Genomic DNA, 25,119 nt, shown 5'->3' with positions numbered 1-25,119 from the left:
TTCTGGATCAAACCGGACACAGTCGAGTGACGTTACAAAGGCATTTTATTCCAAGGCACATAATGTTCAGAAGAACTATCAAAGACTGCAAACATGGACTTGCTTCATTTGGCTGCACACAGATGTGAAGCCCTATGGACGTCTTTACAAAGCACCGCACAAAAAACAGCAGATTGGCATAATTGCACTCCGCAAGCTGTGATGGCTACAGAACATAATGCATCATGGGAAAGGGGCAGTACTAAGCGAAAGCTCTTTTCATCATGAGAAAGAAATGCCAGAAAGCATCGGAAAACTTCAAAGCGTAGCTGGACTGTAGTGATCGTCTCCTGATTTGACACAGCAGATAGTTATGCAAAGAAATCTTTGTGATCATTTTACAGGAGAAAAAGTAAAGCATCGACAGTTTAACAGGAGCTGTCCACAATTGCAGGATGTAATTAATGAGATCTATGTTTTGCAAGTTACACAATTTGATCTCAATGAAATAACCTACTTAATTCATCAGCATCATTACAACTGCGGGGACACAGCTGTTGATCCTGCTGTGTTACCTGCTCCCCGGGGTTTAAAGATGTTTCTTTGATCATGTGCAACAGTGTCAGGCATATGGAAAAGCAGAGAAATTGACAAAGTTGTATCACTGAATCAAATTCTGATAAGCCGTAACAACATCTTGCATGGTGCAATGAGAGACACAAACACAAATGCCTTTACAGTTTGGCCTTTTCATAGATTGCATCACAGCACAATACCTTCTTCTCTGGATGCCAGACAAGGTCATCCATGTAACAGCTTCTGATTATATTTAACAGCGAGTAATGTTCACATTCATTGACCGACTTGTATGATGAACCAAAGATGCGGAGGGTCTATAGTCTATAGTAGGCGTCTCCTTTCACAATCGACCTTCTTCAGGTCTCTGCTTTGAGTCGGTGACCTTCTCTGTGTTCACACTTGGTGCGCATGAAGTCCAAGGTAACGTTTGTACAGTGCTATCTTTGGAATGTGTTGGACTATGCCAAGTGGCATTTCAATTGGCACTTATGTAACACCGACATTTACAACTCTCTCCATTAGAGCTCTGCACAAAAATCAGTTTGCCACAAGTTCAAAGACTTGAGTGAGAGAGTTTTTACGCCTCACCTTGCTCAGTAATTTGGATTTCGATTCAACAACTTCATTTTTCACATTAGATATAATCAAAAACAAGATAAATAAGGGTAATATAAATACTCTGGAATATAATTATACAACAGTGTTAATAGAATTTTCCATTTCAGGAAAATTGGTTAAAATATAACTCTGTAGTGTCCACTTTTATGAGGGGCAACACTGTTAAAATGTCTTTGGATAGATGTTAAAGATTGTACTGGCAAATGACCACAGTGGCAGAGATCTGATCATCACTCTGCTTCCTGGATGTGGACACCTGCTTCAAGGCTCTGAAGAGGCCTCATGCCCCTGCACACAGAGGATCACAGGGTCGGCCAAAGAGTGTGCCCAAGGGCAGTGACCTCAACAAAAGATAGTCTGTAACTGAAAAGAGAGGAAAACATCCCAGCGTGCTCTCAAGTGCATGTGATCAGCTGGCTGAGCTAAAAGAAAACAAGGGCCATGTGAGCTTTCTTCAAGTCTACAGTGCTGCCCTGAGGCACCTACAGCAGATGGACGGGCCATTACTCAAAGGGTTAACCTTTCAGCTTAGCACGCCCCAGCCTTCAATAAACGCAGTTACTGTCTACTTCAGTATACCATAGTCGTTGCTGGCCCACGTGAGCCTTACGTATTCAGCAAAACTCCTCTTCACACATCGACTCCCCCACCAGCAGTGAGTGTTTGTCGGGCTCACTGAGCACCAAGCTGTTGAGCGAGTGCTTGTCGGAGCGCAGGGAGTTGATTGAGGCACGGCTGTAGTTGACAATACGGTCCAGGAGGCTGAGTTTGGGGGAGGGACGACGCATCTCGCCCATGCCGATGTGGACACTGACATCGGAGAGGCTGCCCTGCCGCCTGTTGTTACCCAGTCTGGCCTCCAACTTCTCAGCAGTGGGCTTTGTGTAACTAAACAAAGACACAGGATGACAGAGAGAGATTTTAGGCGAATATACTTAAAAGGGAGAAAAACAAAGCACACAGATGAAAAGGCCTCAACAAAGCATCAAATATCTCATTACCATTTGAGTAGAAGGGAGGACAGAACCACAGAGACAGAGGACAGCGCCATCGCAGCAGAGCCCATCCACGGCTGTAACACCAGACCCACAGGAAGGAATACACCTGTGGACACACACGCCTCATATTACTGCTGTGCTTAAGATTACTGTAATGATCACTGTCAATGTGGCGACATCATTTAAATAAACCTTCTGCAGACACCTACCAGCAGCTATAGGAATCCCAACCAGGTTGTAGATGAGCGCAAATACAAAGTTGATCCTGATCCTCTTGACCGTCTTTTTAGAGAGGTCTATGCTGCCGACCACATCCAGGAGGTCATTCTGTAGACACAAGAAAAAAAAAAGGTCAGTGAAAGAAATGAAAAAATATCAGATCATTTTGCGAAATAATAACATTAAAACCGCGTTCCAAGCTGAAAGTTAACATTTGAGAGAATAAGGCAAAAGCATTATTCAGGTTTTATAGGCCAACATTGGGGACAGTAGTAAAAAATAGACTTATTTTCAATCAAGACACATTATTCTGACACTAAATACAAACAAGTATTATCAATATAAAGACTATCATGTGTTTCACATTGCTTATTTTTTGACAACTAAAATGAAACAACAACAAAGTAAATATAAAGTGCAGTGAATACGCGTAATAATTCCAGAGTCCATTGTTGGTTTTTCTGGGCGATCGTTTGGGTGATTTTTGTCATTTTATTTTGCTGCTTTAATGGTCTGGAGTGAGAGCCGCTGCACAGCGACAGGCTATCGTTCAATGTGCTGACCCAGAGGCACAAAGAGGCCAGCAAAGGCAGAGAGGCAGCATGAAGAGCCAGAATATTTCCACATCTATCTTGTTGAATTAAGAGTTTATTTTGAAGTTGGTGATTGTTGGAACAGTGGGAAAAAAACATAGAAAAAAGAAACTTGAGGGGGGATTGTTCTATTTTTCTATTACAGGGAAAGTAGGTCAAAGAATTGTGAGTTAATTTTGTTTATTTATAAGACTAATAATGTAGTGACCTCCCTGCTCACGCACATCTCCCAACTAAAACTACAGGGTGTGCAAATATATTAGCAATCACTGGTTGTTGAGTGACAGTGGCTGGTTGCTCAACCCGAACACAGTATTTCTATAATGGAAATGTATGTTTTTCTCTTCAGTTACACAGATACTGTGACATATATATTGCTGTCTTGCTATACTTTTCGTGTCATGACGTCCATACTGTGTAATGTGATACTGTGTTGTGCCTTTTCCTATATTTCACAATGTCTCTACACTGCAGAAAATATCATGTTTTCATGTCAGGGAACGGCTGATTTGTTCAACAGAGACATGAATCCAAATCAGGCTTTTAAACTCAAACTCTCACCCTGATCAACACCACATCTGCTGCTTCTATGGCCACATCTGTGCCGGTTCCTATGGCAATGCCCACGTCAGCCATGGCCAGAGCAGGTGAGTCGTTGACACCGTCACCCACCATGGCGACTCTCTTTCCCGCCTGCTGCAGCTGCTCCACCTTGGCTACCTTGTGGGAGGGCAGCACCTCCGCAAACACCTTCCTGATACCCACCTGTGGCAGAGACCAACAGGCTCAGAAACACAATTCACGAAAATAAAACACCCTCTGCAATATGGTTATAAATATATGTATATATTGTATTTATTTCAGCAATAATAACATGGCTTTAAAAGCAAATGAGCCTTTGGTATGTGTGATATCTTTTTTTTTTTAAATACAACATTGTAGTTTTATACCAACATGTTTCTTCTCAAACAATATCACTCTATCAAATGTTATATATACTAAATTTGTAAGAAAGCACAGATTTTCACTCTAAAAATATCACGACATTGACAATCGAGAGTCAAAGATTTTACAACAAAAACTGATCTTTGTTGTATCACGAGCTCTATATCTGCACTCTAAATACCTGAGCAGCAATGGCTCGAGCTGTCTTGCTGTTGTCTCCGGTCATCAGCACAACCTCCAGACCCATGTTGGTTAGAGTGTGAACTGCCAGCTCAGCCTCCGGTTTCACAGTGTCTGCGATGGCTATCATCGCACACAGCATATCTATGCACAAATTAAAATGGGTAACATTAAGAATACGTAAGTGTAAGTACTTTCCCTACATGAGTTAAACAGGATTTGATGGCAAAAAAATGAAGGGTCAAATTTCCTGTCAAACAGGACTACTCACCGTCTACAGCTACCAGGACAGCAGTGCGTCCTCTGCGCTCATGGTCCGTCATGGCCTCATCTATATCTGGTCTGACCTGCAGGCAATTCCTCCTCATCCACTCTCTGTTGCCAATCAGGACGACGTAGTTTGCTGTCTGGATGAGGCCTACACACAGAGATCACTTTGGTTAGACAACAGCAAGAAAACACTCACATCTTTTGGTCTTCTAACATCTTTGAGCCTTTCTGTGTCGATTTTCAAGCCACCCTGCAACTATATTAGGATTTCATATCGAGTTCACTTGTCTTTGTCTCCAACTCAGGAAACACATCATAGGAACTGAATATCACAGACAAATATTTACTAAAAATTCTCATTAGGCCCTGACTTCTTAAAGAGCCTTCCACCCTGAAACAATGTATGTATATTTTAAACAGCTTCTAAGGGCTTTTCACACTACATATTAAAAGCCGCTAAGATTTGACCCTTGGATACCTTAACCCATTTTCACATACAAATGTTTAACCCAGGTATAACCTAAGCCCAGGGCTATACGATTCGCACTGCATTTCTAGTAGCCCTGGGTTAAATATCCGTTGTAATATGTAGCCAATTCCAGCATTTTGTGTGACTACTCCGTTTACTTTACTAGCAACTTTTAGCCATGAGTCCAATTAATTTTCAGGGGAAAGCCACAGAAAATCCTCACTATCCCTGCTCAGGAGGAGGGTAACTCACTTTGGAATGCGTCGGTGTGAAAGCTGAGCAAAGCCTGGGCTATGACATTTAATTTAGGAATAGAAAGAAAAGGGAGAAGTGTACTTTTACTGGTGTTGCCATTGGTGTTTTCAATTTACTGTATATACACCTGCTCTATTTGCACATTTCTGTGTAGTGCACTGAGAGCAATGTAAACCCAAGTCAAATTCATGTATGTGGACATGTGGCAACAATGAGTCTAACAACTGAAACAATTTAAATGCAGTTGTAAAACACACTGGAGCAGAGCCTCTCTGAGGAGTTTGCATGTTCTCCCCATGCTTGTGTGGGTTTCCTCCGGGTACTCCGGTTTCCCCCAGCATCATGCACATTAGGTTAATTTTCCAGTAAGTTCACTTGACCAAGGCACTGGCTCAAATCTGGAGTTGGTCCCCAGGCATGACCGCTGCCCACTGCTCCATTGGGATGGGTTAAATGCACTGAGTGGTGGTGAGTACCAGTTTCACCATGATATACATTGTGTGATATGTGACATAAATATTCTTCTTCTTCTTATAGAAGTGACTATGAATGAGAGTATACTATTCTGTGACAACTCCTGTATATCATCCAATGTAAATTGACCTCAAGTTTATTATGTTATAAAACACAGCAAGGAAACACAAAGGTGAATGACTTTTACTGTGACTGTATCACTTCCTAAATTCATAATTAAAATTAAAATATTTTAGTATTTCTGTTGAATACTACAATAAAATGTTAGGACTGCATTTCAGACATACTTAGAGGCTGTGGGTCCATGATGAGTGGATGGGAGCTGGTGGACATCCGGGTGTCACTGATCTGTACGAGGACGCTGTTGCGCTGGTTGTTGTCCTCACTGTCGCTGTCCACCTGTTTCAGCATCGTCTCTGTGTTGCTGACCTGACATCGGATGCCGCAGCCCGGCACCGCCTGAAAGTCTGTGCATGAGCCAAGAGACTCTGTGCCAAGCTCCTGCACACAGAAAACAATAGACGTTTAATTTTTAACCTTCTACAAATCTAGATCAAATGGTGAACAAGCGATCAGAGAGGAGGAAATTTGAGATAGCAGACCAACCTGTTTGCAGTATTTGGTGATAGCTGCTCCCAGAGGGTGTTCACTGTTGTTCTCAGCTGTACCCACGATGGCCAGCAGTCGAGAACGAGGCATCTTGTTCCCCTCCACAACTATCTTGACTTGGATTACTTTCGGAGCACCATATGTGATGGTCCCAGTCTTATCAAACACCACCGACTGGACCTGCTCATAAAAGAAAATATTATAGGAGTAATTTCTAGACTACTGTGCGACCCAGAACCATTTAATTTGTGTTCAAATTGACAGTTGGTCTGTTACGTAGTTGGCTGACTACATGAGTGTGAGGTCGTCTCATCATTAACACACCTTATGTGCCATCTCGAGTGGCTCTCCTCCCTTTATCAAGATGCCATTTTGGGCTCCAACCCCTGTGCCCACCATGACAGCTGTCGGGGTTGCCAAGCCAAGGGAACAGGGACAGGCGATGCATAACACTGTTATGGAGGCCTGGAAGGCGAAGCGAATCACTGCCTCGGCCCTGGAAATGCTCTTGTTGTAACCCTGCGAGGGAGAATTGTTGCTTCAAATTTATAACAATTACATTTAAATTCATAGATGAAAACAACGTTAGGTTAAATAGTAATACAGAACTACAGTATATTATGATCAGATAATTATTTATGTCTAATTTTTTAAATCAGTAAAAAAAATGGAACAGAGAGGAATGGATCTATTTTCTGATGTTGGTACTGTCAGATATCAAGATTTAAAAGAAGACTCACAGGAAAATACATCTGCACCAGAGAGAAGTCTAAAAACCCGATGATGATCCAGGCGATCAGCGTAAGGAGGGATATGCCAACGATGAAGGGCACAAAGTAGCCACTGATCTTATCTGCATACTGCTGGATGGGAGCCTAAAATGTAAATGTCAGAAATTAAAAAAAACCTGAGCAACAACTGTGAAAGCAGGTAGACACAGTGCAGATCTCAAACCACATAATTCACCTTTGAAGTCTGAGCCTCCTCCACGAGTTTGACAATCTGAGACAGCGTGGTGTCCATGCCAACATGTGTAGCACTGACAAGCAGAGAGCCATTCTGGTTAATGGAGCCTGCGATCACAGAGCTGCCGGGCTTCTTCGTCACTGGCATGGCCTCACCTGTAGTCACAAAGCAACAGCTGGTCAGCAGCAGAAAACGGGAGCAGGAAACAGGAGCAAATACTGGTGTTCTGGCAGAAAACACAACTCAAACAATGACCAATAATGTTAACTCTTTTCATATTTTAACACTATTTTCTGATTGAATACTGATGTGACAAATGTTGTAGTTAATAGAAGATAATTAATTACAGGACACATGAAACTGATGATTTCAACAATGGATAATCTTACGTGGAATGCAAAAAGTGTGTTTGGAATTACAGTACAACAAGTTTATTTTGAGTATTCATTGATATCAACTACATGGGTTGCTCACATTGCTCATATGTTATAACAACCAACAGGCACACACTTCAGGGACCAATCAGAGTAGAAGTCTGTGAGCAAGTTAGATCTCCTACAACTACCTCTTAACATGTTAGCATACTACTGCTGCCAATCCTAGTTACCAAGCCCTTTATCAGTACTGACTGATGACAAACCTGTGATGAGAGACTCGTCGGCCATGGAGTGCCCCTCGATGACCCTCCCATCTACTGGAAACTTCCCTCCAGGAACGACTTTAACCACATCGCCCCTCTGCACCAGCTCAACATCCACCTGCTCCTCGCTGGAACACACAGAAATGTTAAACAATGTAAATGTTTTATATAGTGCAGGGCAAATACAATCCTAGTCTATTACTATAACTACACTACTGCTTTAAATATATATTTTCAATATAGCAAATAATCATGCCACAATTTATCTAAGGCAGATTTATCTCAGCAGGATTTCTGAAATCTACAAGCAAAATCAAAATGCCAGTTTGAGCTTGCATTTTTTAAGTAAAATTCACAGTGATGGACATAAAACAGACTCTTAATTATTATTTTTTTTTTTTTTTTACATTAAATATTAGCACTGGGAAATACTACAACATCAAAATATGATAGTTTAGGGATGGCTGGTGGTGTTTAAAAGCTGGACTTTTAACTGAATCGCAGTTGGATTTGACAAACATATTTGTGCTGTTCTTACTGTGGAGAATGACTCACAGCCTGTTCATGCAGTCTTTGTTATGCCATGTTAGACCTTTATACTGACATTTCAACTGCAAACATTAAGATACGCTATAATCTAAAACCAACTTAAGATATGAATGTTTTTTGTAAATGAAACGTGCAAAAAGAAACAAAGAGTACCTGAGAATAGACTTGTCGTTGCCGAGAGTGACCACTGTGGCCTCAGTTGCTTGTAGAGACATCAGCTTGGACAAAGCCTCGGATGTCTTGCTCTGGATGGAAGAAGACGGCACATAAAATAATTTCCAAGTGACTTATAAATTCAGTTGAGGTCTTGCATTTCAACATGACAAAAATGTACATTCAATGCCACACATATCATCAAAGATAATAAGATATACCTTGGCTATCTGCTCCAGCCAGCGTCCCAAGGAGATGAAGACAAAGAGCATCGGCGGTGTATCGAAGAAGGTGATGGGGTTCACTTTTGCCTTCTCCACCATGGCCACTACCAGGACAATCAGTGAGTAGGTGAAGGCTATGGAGGTAGCCAGAACGATTAGCACATCCATGTTGGCAGATCGGTGTTTGAGTGCTTTGTAGGCTTGAATGTAGAAGTAGCGACCTCCGATAAACTAAAGAGAGGAAAACAGAGAAGCTTGTGTTCACTGAACCACAAATCATTTTATCCAGACTTTGTTGCTGCAATAAGTTCTACGACATGCCTCCCAGAAGTGCAGTTAATCCCTCTGATTTACCTGTACAGGCACACAAAAGAGGAAGGAGAGGAGGTTCATAATGGAGAGGCCTGGGAGCAGCTGTCTCTCCAGAAACATGGTGGAGTGGTACTGGTTGCGGTCCTCCACTGTGGCGTTGTGCTGATGTGAAACACTCATATGGTGGTCCATGATAATCATGTAGGTCATCATGCCCATCACAGGCACGCAGAAAATCAAGCTCACCAGGAAAGATTTCCTCCACCTGAGAGCGGGGAAAGATGTGTGTTAGAAATTGATTCATTTAATTTTGGTCTGAGGTTTTAATTCTCCTTTCCGAACAAAGCAATGAGGAAATCCTGAGAAAATTTGAGTTAAATTGTCTTTTCAGTCATTTTTAAAGCAAACTGTGAAATATTTGCGGCTTCCAGCTTCTTAAATATAAAGATTTGCGGCTTTTCTTTGCGAGTCTTCGGTTTTTGACAGTTGATTGGAGAAAAAAGCAATTTTAAGACATCGCTTTGGGCTCTGGGAAATTGTCAGGAGCAATTTTCAATTTTTTTTTTTACATTTTACAGAACAATAAACAATAGATTGTGAAAATAATTGGCAGATTATTCAAGAAATAAGGTAATCCTAAATTGCGGCTCTTCTCTCCTTAGACTTTAGCAAGGCTTCATTTACATTTTCACTGGCACTAATGGTCCAAGCAAGCAAGGTCTAGAGGAACTTGCTGTTGTAATCACAGAATCAGAACTTGCATTTTTAGCAGCTGCTGGAACTAAAAACAGAACTGCTTCTGGCACAAACTGAGACAAACTGTTGAGTCATCATTAACAAACTAAATATCTGGTATAATAGAGTGGCGTAATAATGAGTCCATAATCCAGGAAATTGGTTAGCATTTTTGCACTTCCTGTTCCCTTGTATCATGAGTTGATGAGGTTTTTGAATGGGTTTTTTGGTTAAATGCCTGAAATAAGATATTAAAAAGTTTCTTCTATGACATAAAATACATCATTAAATGTCCCACAATTCAATTATAAAGCACTTATTGTCTTAAAAACTGCAGTTTTCACTAGTTCCTCTTTACAGGCAGACCTTAGTTAAACTATTCTCCCTTTAACTTTACAACTTGTAGATTGATCAATTTAAAGAAAATGTGTATAGTAATTGTGTAGTAAGACACTTAGTGGTGGTGACGTTTACATCATGTGATTGCAATATAGACTGTATTTCAGAACAAAACGACCTATCAAAATAAATCATCCCTACAGCACTCTATTGGGCTTCAAGCTACATCAGACAACACATTTGCCACATAAACAAAGTTAAAGAGATGGATTAAAATTGATAAACAAGCTTAAATTGGGCTCTTGCTACTTACTGTCGTATCTCTTTGCTGTGGTCTAAGTGACTGGCAGTGCGGTCTCTTTTCACCAAGGATGCTTCAAATCCCAGATTCTAAAACAAAAAACAGTCAAACTATTGATCAAACTTCATACGCTTGTTATTATGATCTTTATACAGAAACATTAAAAATGTCACAAATTCTCTGGCTTGCATGAACAACATGCAACAAAGAAATATTGCTATAAATACAACTGAACAAATGCATAAATAACAGACAGAGAAGGAATTATACCTCGATCAGCTTGATGATGTCTCGCGGCCCTATAATTTCAGAGTCAAACTTAATGTGTGCTTTGTTGGTTGCCAAGGCAACAGAGGCATATATAATCCCCTTTTCTCTCATGAGGCTGGATTCGATTTTGTGAACACAAGAGGCACACGTCATTCCCCTGACCTGAAAGAAGGTGAAGAGGAGCAGGCGCAAAAATATATTAAAGAGGGGATGAAGTGAGGTGAGGAACAGACATGAGTCATTTCATCTACTGAAAAGGAGGCCTTATATGTTCAACATTGTTCCCAACTGGTGATGGAAATGCTTATTTACAGATTTTATATTGTTGAAATAATTTACTTTGTGGAAATTATGTTCTCTTCTTAACAGAACATGTAAATAAATTCAATACAACCTTATGTTGACTCACCACTAGTTCCAGGTTTCCATCTGATCCTTCATAGTTCTCCATAACGGAGGCGGTGAAGCCCAGCTCTTTCACACACTCGGCTATCTTAACAGGGTCCATGAGCTCAGGGTTGTAACGCACCTCTGCTTTACTGGCCATTAGTGCGACCAGTACAGAGTAGATACCTGCACAACATTAAAGATAATCTCTTTAGCTCCTAGTCAAAGCAACGACCTGAATCCTTTCTACATTTCTGTGTTTTTACAGACCTGTTTCATTCTTGAGGTTCCGTTCGATGTTTGCCACACAGGAAGCACAGGTCATCCCTCCGATCTGGATGTAGCATTTAGAGTGCATCTCTCCGTTGCACCCCTGGGGGGTTTCCCTGTGTAGTTCACTGTCCAGCTCCTTATGTTTCACAGGTGCCAGACTTGAAGACTTCGAGAGACTGCGATCTGGTTCAGGCAGCAAAGAATTGGTCTCTGTGGACAAGAAATTATAAATTTAGAAAGGGATCTGCAGTCCACTTGGATGTCTTAACCTCACAGTTCAAGTACCCCCACTGGCTTAGAAACATCCAGGGGCAACCATTTAAGCTTTAGACTATCTGCAATATAAATAAATAAATAAGCCAACTCAACAACCACACCATATATCCTCTCACCAGGTAGGAAGGCATCAAAACCCATGTCTTCTATGGCCTCCCTCAGCTCTTCTGGTGAAGTCAGGAGGGGATCATACTCAAACATCCCCTTGTGATCAGCAAGAGAAACATGGGCAGACATCACCCCCTTCCTCTGGGAGATCATGCCTTCGATGGACTGGACACAAGAGTTGCATGTCATGCCCTCAATGTGAATATTAGCTTCAGACGCCAGGGGCTGCATAAAACAAGGCTGTGGGGCAGCCGGTTTGGTCTGAGATGCTCCTGCAGGCCGAAGCGACAGTAAGGCAGGTGTGGCAGATGTGGAAACAGCACTAAATGGGGCAGAGGAGTCCCAGGATTGAGTCTTGAAGCTTCCTGGAGGCAGTGCCTCAATTGCCTGCTGCAACTGAGTCACTGTGACCTTTAGAGGATTGTAGCAGATGGAGGCCTTCTCCTCCTCCAGAGAAACCTCCACAGAGGAGACGCCAGGCAGCTTAGCGATATTGTCTTGGATATTGACCACACATGAACGGCAGTGCATGCCTTTCACCCTGAGCATGATAAGTGTTGTGTCAATGAAGATTTCTGTCTCCTCTGATGTCTCTGATGGTGAAGAAATAGTTGGTTTTTGAGAATCAACAAAACGTTCGATTTCACTGGGGGACAGTTGCAGAGGCCGAGGCTTGGACTTGACAGACGCCTTGAAGCCGGCCACAGCAATCTGGTCGATGATTGTTTGGACTGTGATGAGGTAAGGTAGGTACACGATTGTAGCTTCCTGAGTCTCTAAAACAACTGTTGAGAACAAAGACACGACAAAGTTAAAATACAAACTCAAAGCATAAAAGGACTTTGAAAGAAAGCATTTATTTAATTTGTTATATTTATAAAAAACAATCTATAAAATTCACTAAAAGAGATCGTCGTTCATGTCCATGTTCATACATGAAATGTACGCACACATCGTAACAACTTTATAGTTGATTTATTTTAATTTGCTGCTTTGTGTAAAGCCCTTTGAACTTTTTTTTTTATTATAAAACTGTGTCATTGGCATATAACATTTGTGATATGGAAACGTTAAATTCGTTCTGTAATAATGTATGTTGAATACAGCATCCAGTTAACTCAGAGAACATAATCCTATCTGTCTACATGTCACTCCATACAAATAATACCAGTAAAAGGATTTCATGAGTCACTGTGAAATCCCACTGCGCAATCTGTCCGTGATGAACATACAAGGAGCCTGACATACACAATGACATGACACTTGTTATGACAGTATGGTAATGTGTGACTACAAGCTTGTGAACAGCTCAAGTAAATCACCTTTGATCTTTTCAATCCCTTTCAGTTTTCCAATCTTCCCTTCAATAGTGGTAGTGCAGGAGTGACAGGTCATTCCTTCAATGCGCAACTTCAGGAGCGACACCCCACCTCCTGCGGTGTGAGATGGGGACAAGCTTGGGCCTTTATGCGTGGGGCTGCTGGGTGTGGGGATGTCCAGAGGCATTAAGCTAACCACCACCTCGCTCAGCTGCTGCGAAGAAGTCAGGGAAGGAATAAATGTGACAGAGAGACCCATCTGGGCCGGGCTCTCTCTGACATCCAGCACTCCTTGAATCTGGGATAACTTCTCCAAAGCCTCCTGTTGGGCTGCAGGTGTTAGGCCTGAAGTGGGGATCAGCTGGGTGTCTGTAGAGACGTGTGTGGCTGTGCTTGACTCTGATAGACTTGATTCAAAGCCCATGTCCTCGACTGCCTCTGAAAGAGACTCTGGGCTCTGCTCGCTGTGGTCAAATATGATAGTGGCAATCTTCTGCTCTAAAGACACCTACAAAATAAAAGTCAAGTTATGTGATAAAAATACAAATACAACAGAGTATATTCTTTTATTATAACAATATTCAGACAAATAACTTTATTAGGCATTATTTATTACGCATCACAGCCAAAGTGGCACATTTTTAGAGGAACAATATGTAACTTTCTGGAGAAAGATGGTTGATTGTTGAGTCTTGAGTCATCTGAGGTCTGTCACCAACCCAGAGAATCAGTATTGAACAACCTGGATATGAGACTCAACAATCAACCATATATCCCTAGAAAGTTACATATTGTTGCTTTGAATTTATCTATTTTATCAGTACTCAGAGAAAAAAACAAAAACAGATTTAGTTAATCAGAACTGACAATTGGCCAGGCGGGTTAATCGGCTGATCCCTAAACTCTATCAAATTAAAAGGTGTAATAGTTGGTTTTCTTTCTTCAGGTTAATGAAAGCATTTGTAGAATTTTCTTATGAAACTGTAGAAAGCTCTGAGGTAAGCCAAAAATGCTGTTGAGCACTTAATGCAGGTTTGTTTATGATGATTCAGTGTGATATTTTTTTCAGAATGCTCATTTCAAAAACGTGAAATGATGGAGCTGTCACTATTGGTTACATCTGAATATTGTACAAAGAATATTCTGCTCTATGTGACCTACTTCCTAAACTCAAGCTCCATTTAAGGACATTTGTACGGACTTATTGTGCAACAACAATGCAACTTGAATGAAAATGAGGTATGATGAGTCAATGGCCTTGGTAAGATCACAGCAAGGTCTGTCAGCATGATGACCCTTTGCTCTTCCTATTCAGCAAGAACGAAACATGTGACACATTGAAGGGATCACTTGACTGAGCCATAAGTTTCAAACCACAGTGGGGGTTTAAGTAGTAAATGAGTGTGCCTTGGATTAACCTTTTTTTTTCTGAGAATGAGAGATTGGGGTTGGGCCGGGAAAGAGGCAATGTTGAACCAAGAAAAATCTATTTACTCCTCCTAGATTATGTCTATATAGATTAACTTAAAATGTACCAGGAACTAAATTCTCTTAAGCACAAATGACATTTCCTGTGAGTACAGACTGCATATCGACCTACTGTCACAATCCCGCAAAGGGCAGACCTCTATCTGGAAAATACTATTAAATTATCTTCTCATTTAACCTTAGCCTGAGGGGTAAACACACAATAAAGAAAACAGCAGACCACAACTATTGCACTTTAGCTTTCTCTCATGGCTACATTTATGTTACATGGCTGTAAATCAGACCAGTTAGTCCTGAGGGAGCAAGACTGTGGGATTAATCAAAGCACATTACTCTGAAATGGGCAAGGACCACTAATGAACATTATAATGTAAAAATACATTTTCCACCAGGTTCTAATATTCTATTCTAGTGCATTCATGGTCGTATTGTCAGATCCTGTTTTTAAACTGAAAGTGCCATGCAAGAAACTTAAGTCGGCAAATTTAAAGAAGTGCACCTCAATGTGAAAAACATTCTGAATGACACTAAACATACACTGTTCTTATACATTTGCAAAGATTTTAATTACCTTTATGTGTATGACTCCATGGAGAGAGCCAATGCGCTGCTCAATGGACTGGACGCAGGAGCCACAAGTCATACCCTCCACTCCAACGGAGACTGTACACAGATCGACTTTCTGCATCATGATTGCTTCGTCTAAAAGGACACACAAAGGACAGAATTTATTGTCCAACATACAACTTCAAAGTCAGGGAAAATGATGAATGACACAGGTAGGCTCTTTTCTCAAAACAGAAAATAAGAAAATAAATAAACAGGCTACTAAAAACATATGTTGAGTCATGTTTGGAGAGAAAAAAACTTACAACACAGGACTAATATCTGGGGGAAAAAACAAAGAGTATTACTCAAAAGCTGTGTTGAACCTAAAATCCACAAATTCACAATGAGATGGCAAAAAACTTCACAATACTATGACTCGCAAAACCAAAGGACAAATCTTGGAGCTGCACCAAAGCTGTCAAAACAATTTATATAAACTGCAACTAGTATTTCCGCTTCTGGCAACTTCACTTGATTAAAGAAACGAAGGCAACACAATGCTGCTCCGCAACAAGAATGTGAAAAATGTATAAACACAGAGGAGGGTTATTATTTCCAGGTTTCCTAGCTTGGATGGAATTATTTGGTTATAAACACCATTGTTGCCATCAAACAAAGCCTGAAACATTATGTTATTTTCAGTAAAACTACAATCACCTTCACTTCAGTGATGCACTGTCAGAGAACAAACAACTTCAGGAAGAATGAAAGGCACATGACATTACTGTCCTGCCACTTTGCCACGTTTATCCAAAATATACAGACACATGTTCATTTTACAGTAGCTCTCAGTCTCGGTCATATGGACTAAAACTCTTTCTGAGGATTAAATCAATCAAATATCAAACTGAGAGAAAGCAAATGCAATTCAGTCACTATTAAAACTGAAAACTGATGTCAGTAGACTATAAATCTGCCTTACGTTGTCTTTTAAAGCAAGGCAGATACTTTATTCATCAAATATAGTTATTTACAAATAGTCACAATGGCATCTACAGAGATGGTTAACATTAGTTTTGTGACTTTTGGAGGTGTAATAAATGGAAACACTTTAAGTAAGACTCTCATACTGTTGCATTTCATTTCAGCTAAGGTTTGGGCAGCTAACAGCTAGCTAGCTTCCCTGAAAGGTCCATAATAATGAGTTAACGTTGGTTCAACTTAAACTAAACGTTAGCTGTCGCCTGTTCGTTGCTAGACTTACAAAACAATTTATAATCTATTTAAACTCAGCTTTGGTGTCAACAAAACTCTTCTCTAAACCTTTAAGAAAAAATGTACTGTGTTAAATCACAGCATAAATGCGAAAACTCTTACCTTATTCAAAGGGAAGTAACTAGTTAGCTACAGGCTACTGACGTTGCCTGTCAGACTATGTGGCTAGACTGAGCTAGCAAACTAGCTAGCTTCTTCTCTTCACCCTACGTTACAAGGAGCGAAGCGGGCACGCCGTGGCATCGTGCTGCTTGCGAACAATGACGAAGAGTGCTGCAGCGATTGTTTTCTTCCCCTGTTATCACAAAAATCAGCTCTATTGAACTGTTTTTGTTTCTTCTTCTCATGCCGACGTGACGGACGGCTACACACGCTGCGTCACTGCCAAGGGGCGGGGCTGCGTATTGAAATCCATAGCAACAACTTGCTAGGCTTTGCCCTGAGTACAGACCCTCAGGCTCTAGTTCCCCCCCGTAATGTAAAACTGTTATCACTAAATCAATAACTGCCTATTATATGATCTGCATTAAGATTAGACTTTATAGCATGGTCATGATTTTCGGCAGTGGGTTTGCCGAGGACACCGCCTGAACTGAAAATTGAGCCTGGCAGGCAAAATGTAGGGTTTTAAAGCAATGCGTGTAGGTCGTTTCTTAAGCGGCCTCGTCTCCTTGACTCCTTTGTCCCTTGTTTTGACCCTCCCTTCATACACCTGAGTAGTTTTCATCCATCTGTCATCACCCTTGTGCCCCTGTGTGATCAGGAATCCACAGTGTGACAGAGAAATGTGGCACAAAGCTGGTCATCCTGTACCTTGACTTGAGGCATCACACACTGTTCCAGCTTTGAAAAGGACACTTGTTGTCCTCATGGGGGCGCTTTAAGCCAAGGACAACTTTTGTTTTGCCCGTCCAGTTTGGACTGACCCTTCATGTGGCATAACAAAAATTTGCCCTGGTAATAACATTTGCAACTTCGCTTATGTCAGTGGCTGCTTGGTCCAGCTGTGATGACAATGTGAGGGGTGAAACTGAAACATCTTGACGGATCATGCTTTATTTATTGGGGGGTTACCTGTTTCACTTGCAACTAAAATGTGAAATATTATTTGATAAATTGTGTTTTTTATTTTAATGCTGTATGAGTCAGCTCCCAATTAATATTCACAGAAGTACAAGTGCTGTGTATGAACAAGTCAAGTTCGCTGTCTGAACTCAAGATCAGTTAAAAAAGTGTTTTTAAAAGATTGTCTTATCTGCTAAAACTGCATGTGATGTGCCAAAGATATCCAATTTAACTTTTCAAATACACTACTCAAAATGAGTTAGGGATATTGGGATATGGGTGCATATATGCATGTGCATGTGCATTATTATTGGAGACCAAAATATTATATCTATAATCTATATATATATAATAACCCTAACTTACTTTGAGTAGTTGTGAAACAAAATAAAACATTGCAATAATAAGATGAGTTTGTGTGATGCCTTAGTGCTCATCTTAACTTATTCTGTAACTATACTTTATTATAGTCTATAACTTATGGAGTTAACTTACACGCACACACTTTAACACACTGACCTACTTTCTCAGCATGCGCACTCCTCTAATGGGTCACGACACGACAACAATAAACACACACACACACACACACACACACACACACACACACACACAGTGGTGTAAATAAACGAGTCAAATTGAAGGTAAGGACACGTACAGACGTGTGTCTCCCCCGCTGATGTCGGTTCATACCCTCCATGTTTCTGCATGGATGGTGGTGGTCGGAGCTGCAGCCGAGCAGATCCATGTTTTCATCCGCTCACGTGTAACAGCTGCTCAGCAGCGGCCGTCAAGCTGTCGGGAGGAGAGCTTATTATGGGAGCTGCTCCTGCTGTCCTATATCAGCAGCTCGTCTCCAGTCAGCTGCAGCCATGGCTCCGACTGAACGCCGTCTTCTTGAGTCGTTTTTGAGCCGTTCATGTAAGTAACCTGTGTTTTATATACGTTTGTTATTGTATAGGCTCTGTAAACTTGTACCTTGTTAGCTGGCGCCACAGGTGGTGTTTTCTACTCTGTTCACTTCATCAGGGCTGTTCTTCATATAAACATACGTTAATAATGTGATAATAACAAAAACTTAATGCAACTGACAGGACAGTGCAGTGTGGTATCCAAACAGGGGTGCACAAAACACTGTAATAAGTTGCATGGACTGAAATAAACAGATGTTAAACATGGCCCATGCCCAGAGAGGTTAAAAAGAATGGGAATAAGTATTTTAAAGAATGAGGCAGCACTCATAAAACTATTATAAATATATAACAAGTGCAACAACTATTATAAATATATAACAAGTGCAACAGTGCTTCCTATCCAGTAAACTATGTTAAAGTTAACCTGTACTGATGATAAAGTGCACTATAAAACTAGAGGGACAATAGGAATGATTTCAGAAAGTGCACAGAGTATGAAGCTCAAAACATGTTGTAAATTATTATTTATAGGACGGACCAACATATCTGAAAACAGACTTCATGAGCTCGCTTTATGAGGTGGAACCTGAAGCTGAAGCGTGAAAGTGAAGATTCACAACATAAAATTATATTTAGAAATGACGACTCCTCCATAAAAAAAGATCAGCTTGCATTCAGATAAAGACTGCAGTGTTGTGGGAAACAGGAGTACCCAGTTACGCACCTAATTGCTGAGTGATGACAGCATAGATGAGGTAAATTGGTGAATCATGAGGTTACATCAGCACATACTGGGGCAGAGGGAAAGATTGCTCCCATAAAACTGAGAGAGAAATCTTGCGGCTTCAGCATCACAGTTAATTCTGTTTTGACCAGCTGATCGAGGTGAGTTTTTCATTATTCATTAACCAGATTACTTTAGTATACTGTGTTTCACTGCTCACTGTCAGCAGTGGCACATTTTCATGTTGAGAAAAATGTAGTTTGTCAGCGCTAAAAGAACAAATGTTAGTGTAAAAAGGGATCATTTGACAGTTGCAGATGAAGAACTCGTGCAATCTACTGAAGAGATAATATAATAAAACAGCCATCTGCAAACTTGCAAACGAGTGATGAGTTTTTTAAATTGTGGAAACAAAGGAAGACGTTTCAATTGACTTAACATTTTCACTGAAATTACTGTTAGATTAATGAAGTAAACGTGTGTGGAATCATCAGCAGTTATTTTAATTACAATTATTATTGATTTATTAGAGTCGATGGCAACAAGTCTGTTAAAATAGAAAAAAAATGATAAAAGAATAAAACTCATTCAAATTTAAGTGCTGTATAAATGGGATACAGGGTTTAAAACAGAAGTATAGACAATATGTTTATTCTTTAAACCAGCAATGTTGTTCTTATTGAATGTGTAACTTATCTTTAAACGTATGTTTATTGTGTTACTAACTTATTTAATGCAGGTAGCGAGAGAGAAGATAACATAATTTAAGATGAAATATCCTCTAAAATGGTGCCTATTTTGGTCAAAACCAAAGTGTGTTTAAAAACTGTTACTCTCAGGTTTTATTGCACTATTAAAAATCAAAGAAAACCATATATATGCTGATGTACGCATTGTGCATTTATCATTTTACTGTTGCGTTAAAACTTTGAACATTTCCTGTTCTCATGATCCCACAATGTGCTGATTAGTTTCAGGATGAAGCGAGGAAGGACAGGTCTCAAATCAAAGTGCCAGCCCTTCCCCTCCCATGAGGCGAGGGCTAAGAGACAGAAGCGTAGGGCGTCCAGCTTTGCCCTGGATACGTCAGAGGACTGGGCTAACCTGCCCCACCACATCATCCTGCAGATCTTCCAGCATCTGTCCCTCGTGGACCGGGCCAAGGCCTCGTCAGTATGCCGCTGCTGGAATGACGTCTTTCACACCCCCGACCTGTGGAGGAGATTTGAGTTTGAGCTCAATCAGCCGGCTACGTCTTACCTGCGCTCCACTCACCCTGACCTCATTCAGCAGATCATCAAGAAGCACGCCCAGCACCTCCAGTACGTCAGCTTCAAGGTAAGAGTCTTCCCTGCTGTCGCCTCTATCTCCTCTCCTTTCACCTCCTCCTCCTCCTCCTCCCTTTTCGCAACACAGTTGTCTTGAAAACAATATGTGCCCTCCTTAATCCAGACCATCTGCTACAAAACTGTTCATGACGCATCAGCTGTCTTGGCATCAGACAGCTTAACACATCGAGGCTGAGATTATTCCTACACCTCCATCCTTCCATTCCTCAATTTTGTGTTTGTGTATTTATTCTCTTACCCAAACGGTGAATCACGGCTGGTAAATCAGGTGGACAGCTGCACAGAATCTGCAGAGGCGGCCTGTGACATCCTCTCCCAGCTGGTGAACTGTACCATCAAGACCCTGGGGCTGATTTCCACAGCTCGGCCCAGCTTCATGGACGTGTCTCAGGTAAGAGACTGCCTCTGCGCCATATGTACATCTCAACACTTTCACTGCTGGGATCAGTCACACTATGTTTGCCACGTCAAGCTGAAGACTGCAATCATCTTCCTCATCGATTTCACTTTTAAAAATGTTGTTTTATTTTAAATTTTATTCCTTCAGGTTTAATCAACATTGTTTGTCCCTCTTCAGGCCCACTTTGTGTCTGCGCTCACAGTGGTGTTTGTCAACTCCAAGTCCCTGTCCTCTATCAAGATTGATGACACACCGGTGGACGACCCGTCCCTGAAGGTGCTGGTTGCCAACAACAGCGACACCCTGAAGTTGCTGAAGATGAGCAGCTGTCCTCATGTCTCCCCAGCAGGTCATTATATTTTTTCTTAAATAGGAATTTTCTCATTTTGATTTGATCATTTAGCACAGTGAAGAGTGGACCAGAAATTAAGACAGACGGAGAGAGAGAAAGAGAGAGAGAGAGAGAGAGAGGGAATGATGCATAACAAATGTCCCTGGCCAGCTGGACCCTGACATTGCAAGTACATGGTCAATGTCTTAAATTCCTCAGGCGACCAGGATGCTCCATGTTGCTTTACTTTGTGACTATCTTACATCTTCTGATTTTGTTATGTGAGTTTTTAAGTCGTAATGTGGAAACAACATCAACGCTACAAAGAAGATGTGTTATGTTTTATTGATCAAAGCATTTAAACATCATGTTAAAAGTTGTTTTGAAGTTAAAAGCTTTATTTTGCAAGGCGATGTTGTCACAGACTTGCTGCACCAGAACATTCCTTAAAACCACTCAAATATCGATTTACCAGACTTGTTATCAGGGTTGATAATAAAAATAAATAAATATCTAGGTCACTCTATATGGACAGCAACAAATGGTTACAACCTACTAACATATTACAAATCAAATTTGAACTGAAAATTGATATGCAATATATGAATAATAAAAAGATACTTCCCATTGACCAAACATTTGACAACATATGATGTCAAAGTCAGCAAGTCAAGTGCGAAAATTTTCATCAAGTTTATGAGTTACTGTTCTGACGTTCTTGTTAATTTTCCCATTTTGGAAGTCATTTTTCCAATAATTCAGACACCACATGAATGCATTAATGTTAATCATGTCACCATTTTAGTTTAGCGTGTAAGTGAACACACAGTGCGGCTGAGGCTAATGGGAATGTCATTATATTGCAGATATTTGGTTATGAACCAAACTCCTTGACATATTTAAAATGTGATGGGATGATGCTGCAGCATTAAAAATAAAGGGCTGACAAATGTGATTAAAGACCTACTATGCTTTTGTGTTATAAAGGTTCTTCTGCATGTAAAAGGTCTTGAAAGCTAAAAAGGTCAAACAGAAGCTCCTCTCTCCAACAGAAAACACCTCTCATGAAATGCCTCGTCAGTAGTCCCGCCTTTAATTCCGTGACTTTGTGACATCACACTACGTACCATGTCACACATTTGTATAATTTGTGCCTAGCAGCTAGTTGAGTATATAAGAGTTAATTCAGCACAGCTGCTCTGTTGTTAGTGTTACTGGCTCAGACGTGTGTGAGTTGACCAATTAGAGCAGACTTAGATAGGCCTTAGATAATCTCTATCCTTAAAGCCATACAGATTATTTGTTTTTTTTCTAAAGGATCTGTTTCCTTTCAGATTTTCTGACTTCTCCGTCTGTCCTCAGGTATCCTGTGTGTTGCAGACCAGTGCCACGGCCTCAGAGAGCTGGCGTTGAACTACCACCTCCTGAGCGATGAACTCTTGCTGGCCCTGTCCTCTGAAAAACACGTCCACCTCGAGCACCTACGCATTGATGTGGTTAGCGAAAACCCCGGCCAGACACATTTTCACACCATCAAGAGGAGCAGCTGGGAGGCTTTGGTGCGACACTCACCCAAGGTCAACATCGTCATGTACTTCTTCCTCTACGAGGAGGAGTTTGAGCCCTTCTTTTGTGAGGAGACTCCAGTCACACACCTCTACTTTGGCCGGGCGGTCAGCAAAGAGATGCTCGGCCGCATCGGACTGAACTGCCCCCGGCTGGTGGAGCTGGTGGTGTGCGCCAACGGCCTCGAGCCCCTGGACGAGGAGCTGATCCAGATCGCAGAACGCTGCAAATGCTTGACGGCCATCGGCCTAGGCGAGTGCGAAGTGACCTGCAGTGGCTTTGTGGAGTTTGTAAAGATGTGCGGGGGCAGGTTGACTCAGCTGTCGATCATGGAGGAGGTGTTGATCCCAGACAGCAGCTACAACATGGAGCAGATTCACACTGAGGTGTCCAAGCACCTGGGCCGCATCTGGTTCCCTGATATGATGCCCACCTGGTAGGCTGTCATGAAGCCAGGGCGGAGGTTAATGAAGTGCATTTATAGACGCTTTCATGAGAGTCATTTTAACAGAGTGTCCACAGTTACACATTTTAGTTTTTAACTGAAGCTGCAGTATCAGACAGCAGTAAGCGAGAGACAGATTCTCAGTCATCGGTGTTGTTGGCCGGCTTGCTAGAGGGTCATTTACAAAGCTGTCACTTGTATTTTTACCTGCAAAAATGTGATGTTTTGAATAATACTGAAAATATTGTCTCACACAAAAACACTGGCAGGTGGATTTCTGTCTGTGAGCACTCAGCTTTCTCTCTATGCATACAGTAAATGTTGCGATGTGACTGTCTGAATCTACAGTCACTCGCTGCAACCTTTCAACCATTGTGTGTAAAGGAAGTGGATCTGCCATCTGCTGGTTACTCATGTTAAAAGCACCAGACTTCATAATTTATTCTGAGCAGCCTCTCCCACACTGAATTGACTTTTTAAAGGATAAATTACTTTAACGCTGTCAAATATCATCAGTGTGTGCTGTTCAATCAGGTCTTATTTTACAGCAAAATGTTGTCTTTTACCATCTTGCTATATCCTGCTCATATCACCCCGTCTACTCCTGCTGAAGTTAATTATGTCCTACATTACCCAGGATACATTTTAGAGGCAGAGCATCAACAATAGTGAAAGTAATGAGGAGGGAACAGGAGTTTCCAGTCGAGCCAGAGTCACACCTTCATGTGAAACACAAAAGGTGTTTTTATGTTTGTGTCAGTGGAGACTTTAAAGGAACAGTTCACCCAAAAATGTAAATTTAGTCATTATCTTCTCGCCCTCATGCTGATGGAAAGTCGGGTGAAGTTTCGTCGTCCACAAAACATTTCTGGAGTTTCACAGTAAAACAGCGTTGCAGCATTCTCATTAACAACTGAAATTGATTTGAAACAACGTCATTTGCATCTCCATTCTTGCTTCATATCTCCACGTGATGTTTGTCATTATTGTCACCGTCAGACAACATAAGACAAAACACAACCAATCAACAAAATGGACTCTGCAATAAAACACCTATAGTTAGTAATAATAAAAACAGTGTTTAAGGGATTTCTCTTTTTAAGTTCTGTTGTCACAAGTTGAGAAATATGCTGGATGTTAAATAAATATTCAGTATTCATTGAAGATAAAAAGATATGGAATAAACTAAGTTGAATGAGGGACAATTAAAAAACAAGAGTTTGCTGATGCTGTCGTGCAAGCCTTTATATCACTAAAGTTATACCTGGATCCGTTTTCTTAGTAGCTGCTTTCCCTCTCATTGGGCATGGACTTCTTTCAGCTTCTGATGGAGCGGATGCCTGACAAAGTTGGAAAACCACTGATGTAGGAGCACAGCTCGCTAAAACAGATGAAGGTTTCTACACCAGATGTCTTTACCGTGTTCAACATTTAGGCCTTTGTGCCGAGCATTCAGTAGTTAAAATTACATTTTTCATCAAGATATTTTTTTTACCACATGATACAAATTTATTTTGTGCAAAATAGTTCTGGTACATTAAACAAAATGTTAATGTTTAATGAACAGTATCCAGTGCCACACATGATCTATTGAAACAACTGTGAAGAATTGCCTTGTGTTTGTTAATTTGTCATTTAAATGTGAATTATTTATCACATATGTTGACATATTTTTTATGTATATGCAGCCCTGACAGTCTCTTCAGGTGTAGGAAGTCTGCTTCATTGTAACTGCTGTTTCTTTTATTAGGATGTATTGATTCTCAATAAAAGAGTTTCATAAAAATGGAGTTTAATTAACTCACATGTCGCACATTCTTCCAACTATCATACAATCAAGACTCATCTAGGCTGTCTTAATGTCTGTTTTCTGACTTTGTCCCATTTGACCTTTGTGCAGCTCTTCAGTCATAACACTAGAGAGCAGCAGTGGTCTAACTGGAGGCGGTGGAGGCCTTATATAAGCAGAGCTG

At 40.9% G+C, this 25,119-nt stretch overlaps 2 protein-coding genes across 3 annotated transcripts; one reads left to right on the top strand and one right to left on the bottom strand.

The window, feature by feature from the left end:
• Window positions 1-27: 27 nt before the first annotated feature.
• On the bottom strand, window positions 28-16,719 carry atp7a (ATPase copper transporting alpha). The gene is made up of 23 exons (XM_084353163.1): window positions 16,455-16,719; window positions 15,100-15,230; window positions 13,044-13,548; window positions 11,730-12,506; window positions 11,335-11,547; window positions 11,087-11,250; window positions 10,678-10,839; window positions 10,420-10,496; window positions 9,075-9,297; window positions 8,718-8,951; window positions 8,497-8,588; window positions 7,795-7,922; window positions 7,155-7,309; window positions 6,929-7,063; window positions 6,513-6,707; window positions 6,186-6,368; window positions 5,867-6,080; window positions 4,383-4,529; window positions 4,113-4,255; window positions 3,548-3,751; window positions 2,384-2,501; window positions 2,178-2,280; window positions 28-2,064 (listed from the first exon to the last, which is right to left on the bottom strand). Exons 2-23 carry the CDS (start codon window positions 15,217-15,219, stop codon window positions 1,791-1,793), a joined length of 4,566 nt encoding a protein of 1,521 aa, XP_084209289.1. The 5' UTR covers window positions 15,220-15,230; window positions 16,455-16,719; the 3' UTR covers window positions 28-1,790.
• Window positions 16,720-18,080: 1,361 nt separating this feature from the next.
• On the top strand, window positions 18,081-24,883 carry fbxl3l (F-box and leucine-rich repeat protein 3, like). 2 transcript variants are annotated; one of them, XM_084352646.1, is made up of 5 exons: window positions 18,081-18,338; window positions 20,027-20,393; window positions 20,673-20,795; window positions 20,982-21,153; window positions 22,498-24,883. In XM_084352646.1, exons 2-5 carry the CDS (start codon window positions 20,034-20,036, stop codon window positions 23,139-23,141), a joined length of 1,299 nt encoding a protein of 432 aa, XP_084208772.1. In that variant the 5' UTR covers window positions 18,081-18,338; window positions 20,027-20,033; the 3' UTR covers window positions 23,142-24,883. The 2 variants fall into 2 exon arrangements, with proteins under 2 accessions (XP_084208772.1, XP_084208773.1); XM_084352647.1 differs by lacking the exon at window positions 18,081-18,338 and adding an exon at window positions 19,165-19,216.
• Window positions 24,884-25,119: the final 236 nt, after the last annotated feature.

This window comes from Pagrus pagrus, assembly GCF_965226575.1.
Source record: "Pagrus pagrus genome assembly, chromosome: 5".
In the NCBI taxonomy this organism is placed as follows: domain Eukaryota; kingdom Metazoa; phylum Chordata; class Actinopteri; order Spariformes; family Sparidae; genus Pagrus; species Pagrus pagrus.
This window is presented reverse-complemented; position numbering and strand designations above follow the sequence as displayed.